Raw genomic sequence first — 13,850 nt, forward strand, 5'->3', positions numbered from 1 at the left:
CCGGGATAAGCTCCGGCCTGGTGGGCCACTTGGCTCGTATGCAGACTTTACCAACCTTTACCTTTCAAATTCAACTCAGCATTTCGCATTTTCATCCGCAAGCTTTGAGCTCCTGGTTTCGTAATCTCCATTGGAAAAGTGTACGTTTTCATGACCCACAATACTGCCGGATTCCTCTGAACTGACAAACCTTTACCTGCCTTAGATTCTTATTTGAAAATTAACTAAAAAGCGAACTTTGAAGGCATTGTTCTTCTCTCGAAAGCCGCTCGAAACTACTCGAAACTGAAAGCTTAGATGAAGTCCAGTTTGTGGTTGACAGCTGTCGCTTCGTTAGCCAATAAAATTATTTGAACAATTCTAACAAGGATTGTGATTGGCTTATTTTAGCGTGCTTTATCAGAGTACAGAGCACGGCTGACGCCACTTGGAAAATAAAGTTTGGTTTGAAAATTCAGCCGAATGCGTGGGAAAATTATTGGATTCTTTATCATAAAACAAATAAAGAAGCCTCGACTGTGCTCTGTTCCGTTGTAAAGCACTTAGGAAGCGGTAGAGCACTCAAGAAGTGGGGGAAAAACATTCGACTTCGTCTCGTGTTTTCCCCTACACTTCTAAATTTAGTATCCATGCCCCTCTCGCCCTACCGCGATTAATGTTACCACGCGCGTTGGATGGATGTATTCGTGGAGGTGATAATACGTGTTAAGCTGTCTTGGCTCTCCTCGCGAGTAAACAGAGTGAACAGAGGCTCTCGTGCTGGCAGCTTTGCGCAAGTAAGATTTTCCACAAGTGACTTGGTAACTCTTTGTAAACTTTTTGTATTTCCAACTTTGTAGGGAGATCTATGAATCTTGCAAAAGACTTGCAGGGAAGATCCAAAGATATTTTGACTTAATACAGCTAGACTGAAAACAAGGTTATGAAATTTGTTTTTGAAAAACTTACAAGCAACTTTTTGACAAAATTATAGTCCCTTTGAGAGACTGAAATGTCGAACAATTTATGGCTAGTCTTGGAAATAAGCCCAAGTTTTTTTCTAGGAAAACAACGGCGACAGATCTTTCATAGCTATCCAAACCAAACTTTGAATGGAACCTTGGAAGGATACTGTCTTTCACATGGTAAAACAACTTGCAAAAAATTCCCACACATTCCAATGCTATGGATTAGTCGCCAATTCATTTATTTCACGCCCGCTGGGATTATAATCATCGGAAAAAACAAATCTGATGAAATAGTTAATTCCTGTGAATGTGTACGCATACTGCAGTGTAGTCACTGTGTACATGTAGGAGAAATTGTAAGGCTTTTTTTTTTTTTCGAAAATCTCGTTTTTAAACGATGATGTTTATGAAGTTGTTATCGGAGAAACTACCCATTCGAGCAAACCACCCTTGCCAAAAATTTGCAAATTTTCTTTCTAGTCGAATCAACAAAGAAACACAATAAGTTTGGTTGGTCTTGTGCAGTTTCGTTGGCAACTACTGTTCTAGAATCGCAATGTTGTTTCCAAATGACATTATCTTCTGCTTTGCTTTTAACCGTACTGTTGGTACTTTCTCTCTAAAAGAAAACCATGATGGCTGGTTTCCATATACATGACCGCTGCCAGATTGCTACGATCATTGAGATAGAAAGCGAGAAAGCGATCGTTGTTACTACGATCGCTGTAGAGTGGTTTCTGCGTAATCAAAACGATCACTGAACTTTTTCGCAGTGATCGTATCCATCATATGGACTCCATATGAAAACCAGCCCTTAGTTTGAAGACATCTCTCGTCATAACCTGGGAAAAAATGACGACAATCGTGTCACAGATGTCATGGGGTGATTTTCACTTGAGTGACGAAAATTTCTCCGTAGGAAAAAAGATGCCGGCGGTGCATTTTACCACAATTCCATACGAACCTTACACAGCCGATAAAGTACTAGGAAAGCCATATTTTTGGAATATTTGTCCCTATGCTAACGACATTGTGTATGCTAGGTTTGAAGATGCTAGGACTTTCCTGTTCGTTTTTATAAGCGGCGTTGTTGAAGTTTTCGTGAGCTGAGAATTATGGGTAAATGCACCGGTCGCCATCTTTTTTTCCTAGGTGGATTGGTTTTGCATCACGACGTTACAAGATTGATTAAAAACAACAAAACAAATCATGACTCGTCCGCTCATGTTTCCTCGCGCTTTGCTTAAGCTACATAAATTTACTTCGAGTTTTGATTGGTTCATTGTCGAAGTGTGTTTTCCTGTTGCTGTGGGACGCCATATATGTAGTGAAGGACACCGCGTCATTCTGATTCCTATCAGGAGCAGGAGTCGTTTCAAATTGAAAGCAGTATAATTTAATTAAAATCCTAGTATAAAAAGTCTTCTTCGTTTGCAGAGAGTTAATAAAGATGTTGGTGATGCTCTCGACCTATGACAACATTATTACGTTTAGTGGTCAGGTGCTTGAATAATTTAAGAGCCTCAATCGATCTTACACGGTAATAACCGTGGATATTAAAAGAGTATATTTTTTTTATTGAACGAAAAATGAATTTATAATTTTACCATAAATTATTCCTTCTACGAGTTAGGTAACCCTTGAGTATACTTGTTTCTCATTTTAACCCGTTTTATGTTTTCAATGGTCTAGAAAAACAATATCATTAAAGCAAAATACTTATGCCCCGTGTGAGGATCGAACTCACGACCTTCAGATGTCTTAATCAGATTATGAGACTGACGCGCTGCCTTCTGCGCCAACGAGGCATCTATGAGTTTTCAGACTGTTAGATTTACATGCAAACGTTTTACTGCAAACTATTAATTTGAATTTAATCTGAACGTTTCAGTTCAATTCTGTTAAATACATTACTGAAAGAGTGGCGTGCTTTCTTTTTATTGGCTTAACAGAAAATGAAGTAAGTAAGGAACATAAAAAACTTAAGCATAAAAATAAAAAGATTCGTCTTAAAACGTGTATACCTATATTTTCGGTAAAATTTTGAAGGCAATTTGATTTCAACTACACTTTCTCTGGGAAACATACCTTCAATTTTCAGTTCAGACCTAATGGAAGGCAGCCCATGATAATAACCTACTGAACAGTATCAGCAAATGTTTCTTGGAAGTTGTCTGCGTCTTTAGAAGTTCGTTGACAGTTTCCACCAGGGAGATTCCTCATTCCTTTTAGAGTTATTCGTTCTTGCTTGGCACTCTTATTATCTTGCATTCGGCAGAAACAACACACAATGCTTTTCAATCCACGACGGTAACTTTCCACAAATGACAGACAGATTATTGGATTGACAACAGAAGAAGATAAAAACATGCAAACTGCTATAAAAGTAAATGATATTTGAAAGGCACAAGAAGGTCTCAAGTAATTTACGAAACTTAACACAGTGTATGGAATAACACAAATGTAAAACAGCACTAAGATAACAACCGCCATTTTAGTAGCTTGTCTTCGCTTCTTTACAGAATGGTGTCGTTCATATTGTGCGACATTCATAAGGGCTTTACTCCTCCTTTTTAAGGAAATCACTATTGCGATGTATAAAACGGTTACTACAAACAACGGAGCTAAAAGGCAGATAGTCACATGAAGCCAGTAATATCCTTGAAAAGCTCCCTTGTTGGGAAAAATTGATTCTTTGTTTACTAAACTACACAACGTGTTATTCCTATATTCAGCAAGTCCCGAAGATACTAGCGATGGAAAATAGAAAACACATGCTAAAAACCATGTAGAAACTATAACTATTGTGCGAATCTTGCTTGAAATAAGCCCAACTTTTATTGGAAAAACCACGGCGACAAATCTATCAATTGCTATCCACACCAAGCTTTGAACAGAAACAAAAAGAGACACTGAGATTGTGAAGCTATACAACTTGCAAAACGTCGATCCTAAGATTCCACTCACGCGCCAATGCCACGAGTCGGTCACCAATTGAGTTACCTGATCAGGAATTACAACCAGTGGGAAAAGCAGATCGGACACAGCCATGTTGACGATGAAATAGTTAATTGTTTTTCGTAAATCTCGACGCTTGTAGACTATGATGATTATAAAGATGTTTCCGAAAAAACTTCCCAGTAAAATAAAACAACATGCGCAAAGTTTAGAAATTCTCGCTGCATTCGAATCAACAGAGACAAATGTCCCGTTTTGATGCCCAAGTGTACTTTCACTCCCAGCCACTGTGATTGTGGTGTTGTTTCTCAATGACATGATTTCCTCTTTTGGCTCTCAGCCGCGTTCTGTCGGCGCTAGCGTTTTAGATCAGAAGCAGAGCGTAGATCTAGATTACATCATTCATCTCAGTTCAATCGGAAATGAATTTTAATTCTACCGCTTCAATGTCATCAGTCAAAGGTTTGATTTAAAAGCCATTGTAATTTACTTTTATCTCCGCTATTTTTAATAAAGAAAGCCAGACTGAATCAGCGAGAAGATTCATGTGGTGTACAAACGAAAAGTAAAGGTACATAGAGATAACATGACTGTGTACTTTATTCTTGTACTAAACATACAACACAATTACTGTGGAAGAAATTATTTTTTTCTGTCTACTTTTGCAAACAAATAATTTCCTTGACCTCATAGACAGGAAGTAATTTGACATTCCAAGCATTAAACCTCATTAAAACGTAATAGGAAAAGGCTTTCCCTGTTCAGTAGCGTTGAGTAACGTTAACAAGAGTGAATGTCCATAAGATTAAAGTAGGCAAGATGAGTAAGCTGCCATGATGGTTACCTTTCGCTAAGCTTTATATATTTTTTTTGTCCCCTGTAGCCCCTATGGGCCTCCAATATCACGTAACATCGCCCAAGTGTCTTACTGAAAATTCTCAAAGAATGTTCTAAATATCATAAAATGTTTTCTAAATTTCTCGAGAAGCTCTTTAAATATCTCTTATTTTCGTTTTGAAAATAAACCGATTTTGAATCATTTAGACAAAAATTTTCAAAATTTTCCTGTAGTAATAGGAGTTGGAGAGGAAGATTCAGGCGCTTCGATGTTACAGGCACCCGCCATTAATTTTGGAAAATTGCTGCTTTAGCACTTTTAGTGATATGGAATACACTTTTTAAGGGCGAAATTGATGAAATGGATTGTTACTGGCATAGAACTGAGTATTATCTCAAGAAAATGACGGGAAAAACACAGGGCTAGCTCAATAACAAAAAAGATATAAATATTTCTAAATATTCCCAAAATTTCTACATATCTCAATATTTTCTAATCACCTTGGAAACCTCTAAAAATTGCCCCCAAAATATCCGGATATTTGTGGGAAGGCCTCGGGCCCTAAACTCGATCAGGCACTGAATCATTTAAAAGCAACACGATCGCGAATATTTTAAGATTCTATTCCTCCGTTTTCTCCTTTTGCTTTAATTTCCATTGACAAGACATATCAAACACTCGAGGCATTGTTTTACAAAATTTCCAAACATCTCGAAATTCGTTAAAATAGATTCCGCTGCGCGCCGTCTTTTGGTGTTTGGAAATGCTGTATAACACAGACTCAGCTCTTAATAAATCTACTAAAAAGGGGGGCGGAGGTTAGATTGGAATCTTCATACTCGATTATGAGGGAAGGGGAGGAAAGATTTTCTCTCCTTTTCAAAAAGGAGGAGGGGAGGATATGGCGGGGGCTCCTGTTGGCCTAGGTGCCTAGGTTTATTGCACCTGATTAATCCGTAGTGGTTCATGAAACAACTCTAAAATCAACCAGCGGCACTTATGAACATAGGACATATTCAATATTGTTTTCTGTAAATAAATGACAACCTTAATTTACTACTGGTGAATAAATACCTGTGTGGCGCTTTCCATTCGGAAACTGCGAGAAGTGCATGATTTGCAAAATAGAAATGAATTTCTCATTTAGCATAAAACATGTACTCAAAAAGTACGCGTATAGTCCCTTCTGTTTTTGATTCGCAAAGCTTCCACTGTATAGTATTCTTAGTTATTCTTGATTCTGAAGTATTCCGCAATGTTATCGAAATGCCACAGAACGATTTTGTACAAAGAAATTAAGTCAGAGATTAAAATACTTGCTATTAACTCAATGTTCCAATAAAATGTCTTGCTGAAAATTTTAGCTCAATGTTCGGGACTAAATGTTTCCAACAGTTTCCAATGCTTGTGAGAAGTTGTTGCTGTCCTTAGAAGCTCGTTGTTGTAATTCTTCACTTAGGTTTTTCATCCCTTTTAGAGACACGTGCTTTCGTTTTGCCACTAAGTTATTGTTCCGTTTGCCGCAGGGACATAAAATGTTTTTCAATCCGCGACGATACGTTTGAACAAATGACAGACAAATTACTGGATTAACTATAGAAGATGAGAAAAACATTAAGTACGCTAGCCACTCAAATAATCTTACAAAGGCACAAAAACGTCTCCGGGGAAATAGGAAATGAAGTACTGTGTATGGAATGACACAAATGTAAAATAGCACTAAGATGACAACCGCCATTTGAGTAGCTTGTCTTCGCTTCTTTAAAAAACGTTGTTCAGCTACAGTTGGTAAGGTGTCCGTGACGGCTTTATTTTGTCTTTTTAACGAAATTGCTATGGAAGAATATAAAATGGTTGTCACGAACAACGGAGCAATAAAACGGATGGTCACATGCAACCAGTAATATCCTTCTACAGCTTCTGTGTTGGGAAAAATCGATTGTTCATGTTTGTTTGCTATTCTACAGAACGAGTTATTACCAAGTTCAACAAGTTTCCAAGTTATCAGCAAAGGGAAATAGAAAACGTCTGCTAACACCCACGTAGAAACTATAGCTGTTGTGCGAATCTTGCTTGAAATAAGCCCCAGTTTTATTGGAAAAACCACGGCGACAAATCTATCAATTGCTATCCAGACCAAGCTTTGAGCTGAAACAAGAAGAGACACTGAGCTTGCGAAAAAAAACAACTTGCAAAAAATTGATCCTAAGATTCCACCGACGTGCCAATGTAATGAGTCAGTCACCGACTCAGTTATTTTAACTGGGAGTACAACCAGAGGAAAAACTAAATCTGACAAGGCCATGTTCACGATGAAGTAGTTAACTGTTTTTCGTAAGTCTCGATTCTTGTAGACGATGATGATTATGAAGACGTTCCCGAATAAACTGCCCAGTAAAATAAAACAATATGCACAAAGTTCGATAATTCTCTCTGCATTCGAATCAACAAAGATACATATCGAGTCCTGATGGCCAAGTACAGTTTCATTCCCAATAAAAGTGATGGTCGTGTTGTTTCTCAATGACATGATGCTCTGCTTTGCTTTTCAGAAGCGTGTTGTTGGCGCTAGAACGAAGGTCAAGCGAATGCATCCTTACCTCCGTAATAACTGACATGATTGAAAAGAAATGTTATTTTTTTTCCGGTTCGAAGTCATCAGTTAAAGATTCAATTAAGAGCAACGGAAAATCAATTTTTGCTTTCTTTGATTTCTCAAAAAGAAAGAATATTGAATTGGCGAAATAATTCATTTGGTTTTTTTTCATTTGGTATTACCATTTGGATTGTCTTCTTTTCTGTTTTCTTTTTCAAATAAATCATTTCGTTTACCTCTTAGAGAGGAAGCAATTTGACATTCCGAGAAGTAAAACGTAATTAAAACTTAAGAGAAAAAGGTTTCCCTGCTGTCATTGAGCAATAGTTACGTTATGGCAGATGGAAGTTCAATTGTGAATGTAAACAGCCTTACAGCCTTTTGTAATCTGGTACAGTTGAGAACAACGGCTTTGAAATTAGAAAGCTGTCATGATGATTTAGTATAGCGGGTCGCACATTTCCGCTGTTAGCCGGGCCGTAAATCTTTCCAAATAAAATGTGGCAAGGGTTCTCCTTACCTCATATAACCTAAAACCTCGGTCCGAACTGAATCATTTCAAGGGAAACAAGGATAGTCTTTTTGAACAGCTTGCGCGGTGCATTTCCGGTGGAATTTCGTTCTACACTGATAGTTGCCATGGACATCTCGAGCTCGCTGTGTTATCTAAACTTGATTCCATGTGGGGTTATTCATTTGTCTTAATTATTGCATGTTTACTAGAACTACTGAAAACATGTACATATACATATTCACAAACATCGATGAAGTAATAAGGCGAGAAGAACATCGTTAACTCTATATTTGATGCAACTAATAATTTTGTACACATTACATCCAAGACCAACGTTTAATCAGCTACCTGGGTGCTTTCTACTATACTAAAATTCCCAATATTTAACTGATTTCAGTGATTGTAAATTTGAACAAAAGAAGCTTTGTTTTCATCGTTAAAAAGTCCTAACTTTGAGACTTTACTGTTGAAATAACCTAGACCGTGATTAACCTGTTAATCATAAAAATTACAATTTCCTCGGTTGTGATTGGTTTAAAAAATGCCTATTTTCCACTAATTCACTCGCCAACTTGTTATCGGGCAGTTTGTTATTGGACAGTTCAATAAGCCAATCACATTCAAAATTGTAGTTTAAATCAACCAATCACATTCAAAGTTGTAGTTACGTGCGTGCGTGCGTGGTGTTTTTGGCGCCTAATTAAGAAGTTTACGAAACCACGACGCTGACGCCGAGGACAACGTCGATTAAAAAATGAATTATATTTAACCTACGAATCTCGGGATACTCTTAAGTCATTTACTTTGTTTATCACCGTGAAAACTATCGCAAAACTCAATCCGGAACACAGCGATAAATTTGAAATAAAAATTTAAAAAATTAGCCGTCGTGGTTCACGTTCTCCAGACAACGCAAAATTTGGTCATTTTACGTTGTTGTTTTGCAGAGGACGGCAAAGAAATGTACCAAGAATTATAACGCACGTGCACAGCCATTGTACTGCTCATTTATTCTTTTGTTCAGTGACGTTCCCGTTGCTGCTGCCGTCGTGGTTTCGTAAACTCCCTATTGCCGGTAGGAGGCGCGGTGACCTTAGAATGTTTACATCTCCTTTGTAGGTCAGTTTTAATGCAAATTTTCCCTTTCTTTCATAACTTGGCTATTCTTCTTTTCTCGAAAATTGTAATTTTCATGATTAGTTGGTAATAAGACTTCGTGTCGTCCAATTCGGTCTGTAATCAAACTCTTGATAAACAAATCGGACTCCCTCTGTGCGGTCGTCCGATTTTGTTATCACTGGACGCTTTCTATTCGACCAAAAATTCTGGTAAGAATTTCCGGAAATTTCCATCGGCGAATGGTACAGACTTTTCCAGTGGGGAAAACGACAAGCCGCACAGTTTTGTTCGCTTGGAATTTTTCAATGACTTCGAGGTTTAAATCGCAAATATAGAAGCAAACAGAATACTAATATGTCGACATCGTGACTTTTTATAGACCACAACAGCAGGGACCTTATACAAACCACAACGGTAGCTAAAAGGTCGCAAAACAAAGGGTTTAATGAGTCGTATAATGGTTCTGCACGCGTTATAAATCTTTCCCAGCCTGAGCAAAACAAACAAATACACTACCGGGGAATTATTTTTATAAAATGTTTTCTTCACGAATTTAGCTGCAGCTAGTATTTATCGACATATAAGTGGAATGATTCTAAAGTATTTCCACTTTCGAATACGCGTCGCCGTCATCCTTGCGTGAGATGCCCAACTCGCCGTGATCGTGGCCAAAAGAACTAGCGCTGAATAGAAAATCGAGAATTTGTATAATTTCCGAAAAAAACAAAAAAAAAGACAACCTCGCGAGGTATACCCAAATTTTCGAACATATTTTCCTGGAAATTTCCGTTCCATTTGATTTTCATCGTGGAATTTCCAGAATTTTGGGTTGAATGGTTCGCTTTTCGGAAATTCAAAAATTTCCGGATTTTCTGGGACCTTTCCCGGGAAATTTCCGTACCATTTGCCCCTGTTTCGAAAATTTCGGAAATTTTGGTGGAAGGGAAGGCACCAACTCTTTTGATAACAGATCGAATTGGACTCCACTCAGTCCTATTACCATTACTAAAAATAAGACATTTTAACTTGGTGCTTATCCCTCAGTATAACTAAATTTTTCTCGACATTTCTTACCGAACATTGCTCTGGTGCTCTCGCGTTTACATTTCTCGGAATTCGAACAGAGCGCCTCGTGTTCAACTGTATCTCTACAAAACAGTGTCCAATGTTTCGTTATTTAATAGTTGTTTGTGATCTTGAAAGGCTGTCGATAGCTTTCGTCATGTCGAGTTCTCATCTTCATTAGATTTATTTCTGCGCATTTCGGCGTCACATTGCCGTTCAGCTTTCTGCCACAGGTACATAAAATGTTTCTCAGTCCTGCCCACGACGACGGATTTCAGCAAATAAAAGACAGATAATTGGATTGACAGTGGAAGATAAGTAAAACGACAAACTCGACACAAAATACACTACTCTGTGAACAGCAAAGAAGGTCTCCAGTATGGAATGAAATAGAGCAAAGAGTGTGGAGTTACGCAAAGGTAAAACAAAACCACGATAGCAACCGCCATTTTGATGGCTTGTCTCTGCGTTTCTGCGTTTCTCTCGTTTCTGCGTGGCATGACGTTGTGCGTTTGAAAGGATGCCCGCGAGGGCTTTCTTCTGCAGTTTTAAGGTAATTGCTTACGCACTGCACAGAAAGGTTGTTATAACTAATGCAGCACTGATAAACAAAAAAAACTGAAACCAAACATATGCCACGTTAGCTTTCTTTTTAAAGAAAAGTGATTCCGAATTGGTCTCGGCGCAAACTGTGTCACAGTTGCCACGTACAACAAGTTTCGAAGATATAAGCAATAGAGAACTGAAAAAGATGGCACACATCCAGGTTGAGACGATGCCTATCGTTCTAATCTTGCTTGAAATAAGTCCAAGTTTGAGTGAAAAAACTACGGCGACAATCTGTCAGTTGCTATCCGCACCACGCTTTGATTTGACACAAGAAGAGACACTGAGCTTGCGAAATAAAACAACTTGCAAAAAATTGATCCCAACATTCCACTGACGTTCCAATGCAATGGGTCGGTCACCAACCTAGTTATTCAACTGGGAGTACAATCTGTGGAAAAACTAAATCTGACAAGGCCATGTCAAGGCTCAATGGAAGAGTTAATTGTTTTTCGTAAATCTGGATTCTTGTAGACGATGATGATTATGAAGACGTTCCCGAATAAACTGCCCAGTAAAATAAAACAATATGCCCAGAGTTCAATAATTCACTCTGCATTCGAATCAACAAAGATGCGTGTGGAGTTTTGCAGGCCAAGCGCACGTTGGTTGCGAATGGCGGAAATCGTCGAATTCGATGTTAGTAACATGGTCTGAGGCTTTCCTTTTCAAAAAGGCTACCTTGCTGTGGATGCTAACGCTTTAGAAGCACAACTCTTAATGCATTAAGACACCTGCTAATACAGTTTATTTAAAATGATATGCAATTTTGCTGGTTTGAAAAGCTTTCCTCATCATATTGAAGCTTAGAATGTATTCTCCGCGCGCCCTGATTGGCTAAAAATCTTTTTAAGAACACGACACAAGGGAGGGGCCTTGCCCTCGTCCCTTTTGATTTCTTTATTGCTTAAGGCAGCTGGTTTACAAAAGATAATAATTACTCAGAACTCAAAAAGACTGAAATGCCGAAAATATCTCATCTCTGTCTGCCCATGTATTTCATCTTCACGGATAAAAAGAAAAAGCATGTAGAACCAGGCTTTTAAACTCCATACCTTTTAATTGCCTCACTAAATAAAATTAATGAGGAGCAAGAAAAATTCCACTGACTTGAACAGGAAAGTCAGCGGAAAAACCAAATCCGATACACCCATGGTTGCTATGAAATAGTTAATTCAATGTTTGAATCGATAAGAATTTTGAGGATGTTCCCATTTCGCTCCTTTTAAACCAGCTGGTTTACAAAAGATAACTATTACTGAGGACTTCAACACTGTAAAATATAATGAACACAGAATATAAAACAAAAGTTTAGTGGCCACAACTCACAAATTAAATTTTCCCAGCTCATTCGGTCCATCAATGAAACACAATTGCACAGTTAAGACAAATAACGTTTAGGTACGGGTTAAAGATTCTTTCTTTACCCAAACCAGCTGGTTGACAAAAGACAATAGATACTGAAGACTTCATACATGCAAACTAAATAAAATGGTAAATAACTCATTTCGGGCCGCTCAGCTTCTGAACAGATAAAACAAATAACCGTTCGGTCCTTTCAAATAACATAAAGTCTGGTTTCTTCCCAAAATATTTGATAAGTTTGCGGCAACTTAACTACAGACAGAGTAAGAAATATCAATGAATTGTTATTTTTTTTTATATAAACCCTTTTTCTAAAGAGTTACTATACTTAAATATCAGTTTCCTACTTTTATTCGAACAGTAAATTTCCTTGGCATTTATGAGAGGACTGCAAATTCAGCCGGATCTCTGATGTATATTAATTTCTCGCTTGGGCTTTTTTCTTTCTTTTTTTTCTTGCGGTTTTGTTTTCTAGCAATAACGTATTTAGCGGGTCTGGATGGGGGTGCCGGAGTGTTAGTAATCTGTGATATTCTCCGATTTTTCGGTTATCAGTTAAAATTTCAACCTATTTCTCAGCTCTCAGCAAATTTTGCAATAATTTTTACAATAATTCTGAAGAATAAATTGCTAAGACGTTAAATTTGGACTGTTCTCAAATATTCTTTGTATTTTTTGTGTCATCCATGGTTTGCAAGCAGAAAAAGCAACATATTGTTAAGAAACATTTTTGTTGGTCCACGTGCCAAACACATCCCGGGCAGCTGTTGAAATATCCTCACTTATTTCATAACATGCTCTTTATAATAATAAAACATACTCACACTGAAAATTGAATAAAGTCAAATACAATACTCAACGTCCTGAAAAGGTACCGCTTTCTAAACCCTTCACCCCACTACGAACAATTTACGCGATTAGAAAGAGAGTGTGTGGAAATCTTAACCAAATAAAAATCTTCAGCTGCTAAGATATTTCACAAATGATTGTTCAGGGCAGAGACTCTTTAGTACTGATTCGAGCAAAAAACTGAACCTTTTTTTATTACATCCAATACTGCAATCATATTCGAAAACGTTGAATACAAACAAATTATAATTTTTTAAACTCTGAAGAGAAAAACTCACTTCCATATGTCGTATTTGAGCAAAAAACTGAAGCAATGTTTTACTCTTTGTTAAGTTTAATATTTCATTCGTTTTCGAAAACGTTGGATATAATATCTCACTTTCGTATGTGAGGTTCTGTCATTACTCGAGTACTGTTCTACAAAATAATCAAAAGCCAGGCGTTTGATTTCATTTTTATCAAACAGACCTTTCTTCGAGCTTTGAAAAGATGCTAAAAATAATGGAAATGCTTTTCAAGCTGCTCATGCTAAAGAGATTGATCAACATCTCTTTTCTCCCGAAAATGTTAATAGATTGCCAAGCAAGCAAGTGGTGAGAATAAAGAAAATCATCAACTAAGAATATTACTTTGTAGCCTGCGTAGCTGGCGGTTTAGTTGGTTGGGGTATAGGACCGTATAGCGAGTGATCTGCGAAAACGAGCAGCGAAGCTTCGGACTGGCCTGTGGGGAAAAATGAAAAAAACTGCCTGCCTGGATTCGCTGCCTTTTTGATTGCCGTCCCTCTGCACATTTTGACAATCTGTTGACTGGTTTTGATCGCGTTGCGAAAATGAGAAGGGGAATCCTCCTCCAAGTGAAATTGGAAAATCAAAACAAATTTCGATGGCGATGAAGGGCGATACGCCGAAAAGCCTGTCGAGGAAAGGAAATAAAAAAGGGTTTTATAATTGTCCGTTAAATATTTAACGCGGTGTAATTTCAGGAGGCCTC

General features: G+C 37.7%; 3 protein-coding genes, 1 non-coding gene and 1 pseudogene across 4 annotated transcripts in view; all 5 read right to left on the reverse strand.

Moving 5' to 3' along the window:
* The window catches only part of LOC145502419 (uncharacterized), a 113,876-nt gene that overhangs the window by 55,408 nt on the left and 44,618 nt on the right, over positions 1 to 13,850 (reverse strand). The gene's annotated exons all lie outside the window — the stretch shown is intronic.
* On the reverse strand, positions 2,670 to 2,755 carry Trnam-cau (transfer RNA methionine (anticodon CAU)). Its single transcript is given in 2 exon segments — positions 2,670 to 2,705; positions 2,719 to 2,755. It is a non-coding gene; the product is annotated as a tRNA-Met (tRNA).
* Positions 3,071 to 4,332, reverse strand: LOC145460524 (QRFP-like peptide receptor). Its single transcript, XM_081445365.1, has one exon. The coding sequence runs from the start codon at positions 4,221 to 4,223 to the stop codon at positions 3,084 to 3,086; it is 1,140 nt and encodes a 379-aa protein (XP_081301491.1). The 5' UTR covers positions 4,224 to 4,332; the 3' UTR covers positions 3,071 to 3,083.
* On the reverse strand, positions 6,009 to 7,273 carry LOC145503402 (QRFP-like peptide receptor). Its single transcript, XM_081482862.1, has one exon. The coding sequence runs from the start codon at positions 7,271 to 7,273 to the stop codon at positions 6,122 to 6,124; it is 1,152 nt and encodes a 383-aa protein (XP_081338988.1). The 3' UTR covers positions 6,009 to 6,121.
* Positions 10,053 to 11,471, reverse strand: LOC145460703 (QRFP-like peptide receptor; annotated as a pseudogene).

Source organism: Orbicella franksi, chromosome 11, assembly GCF_964199315.1.
Source record: "Orbicella franksi chromosome 11, jaOrbFran1.1, whole genome shotgun sequence".
In the NCBI taxonomy this organism is placed as follows: Eukaryota; Metazoa; Cnidaria; class Anthozoa; order Scleractinia; family Merulinidae; genus Orbicella; species Orbicella franksi.

Coding starts and splice junctions, on each gene's coding strand:
- LOC145503402 (XM_081482862.1), bottom strand. CDS start 7,273: ATGTCATTGAGAAACAACACGACCATCACTTTTATTGGGAATGAAACT.
- LOC145460524 (XM_081445365.1), bottom strand. CDS start 4,223: ATGTCATTGAGAAACAACACCACAATCACAGTGGCTGGGAGTGAAAGT.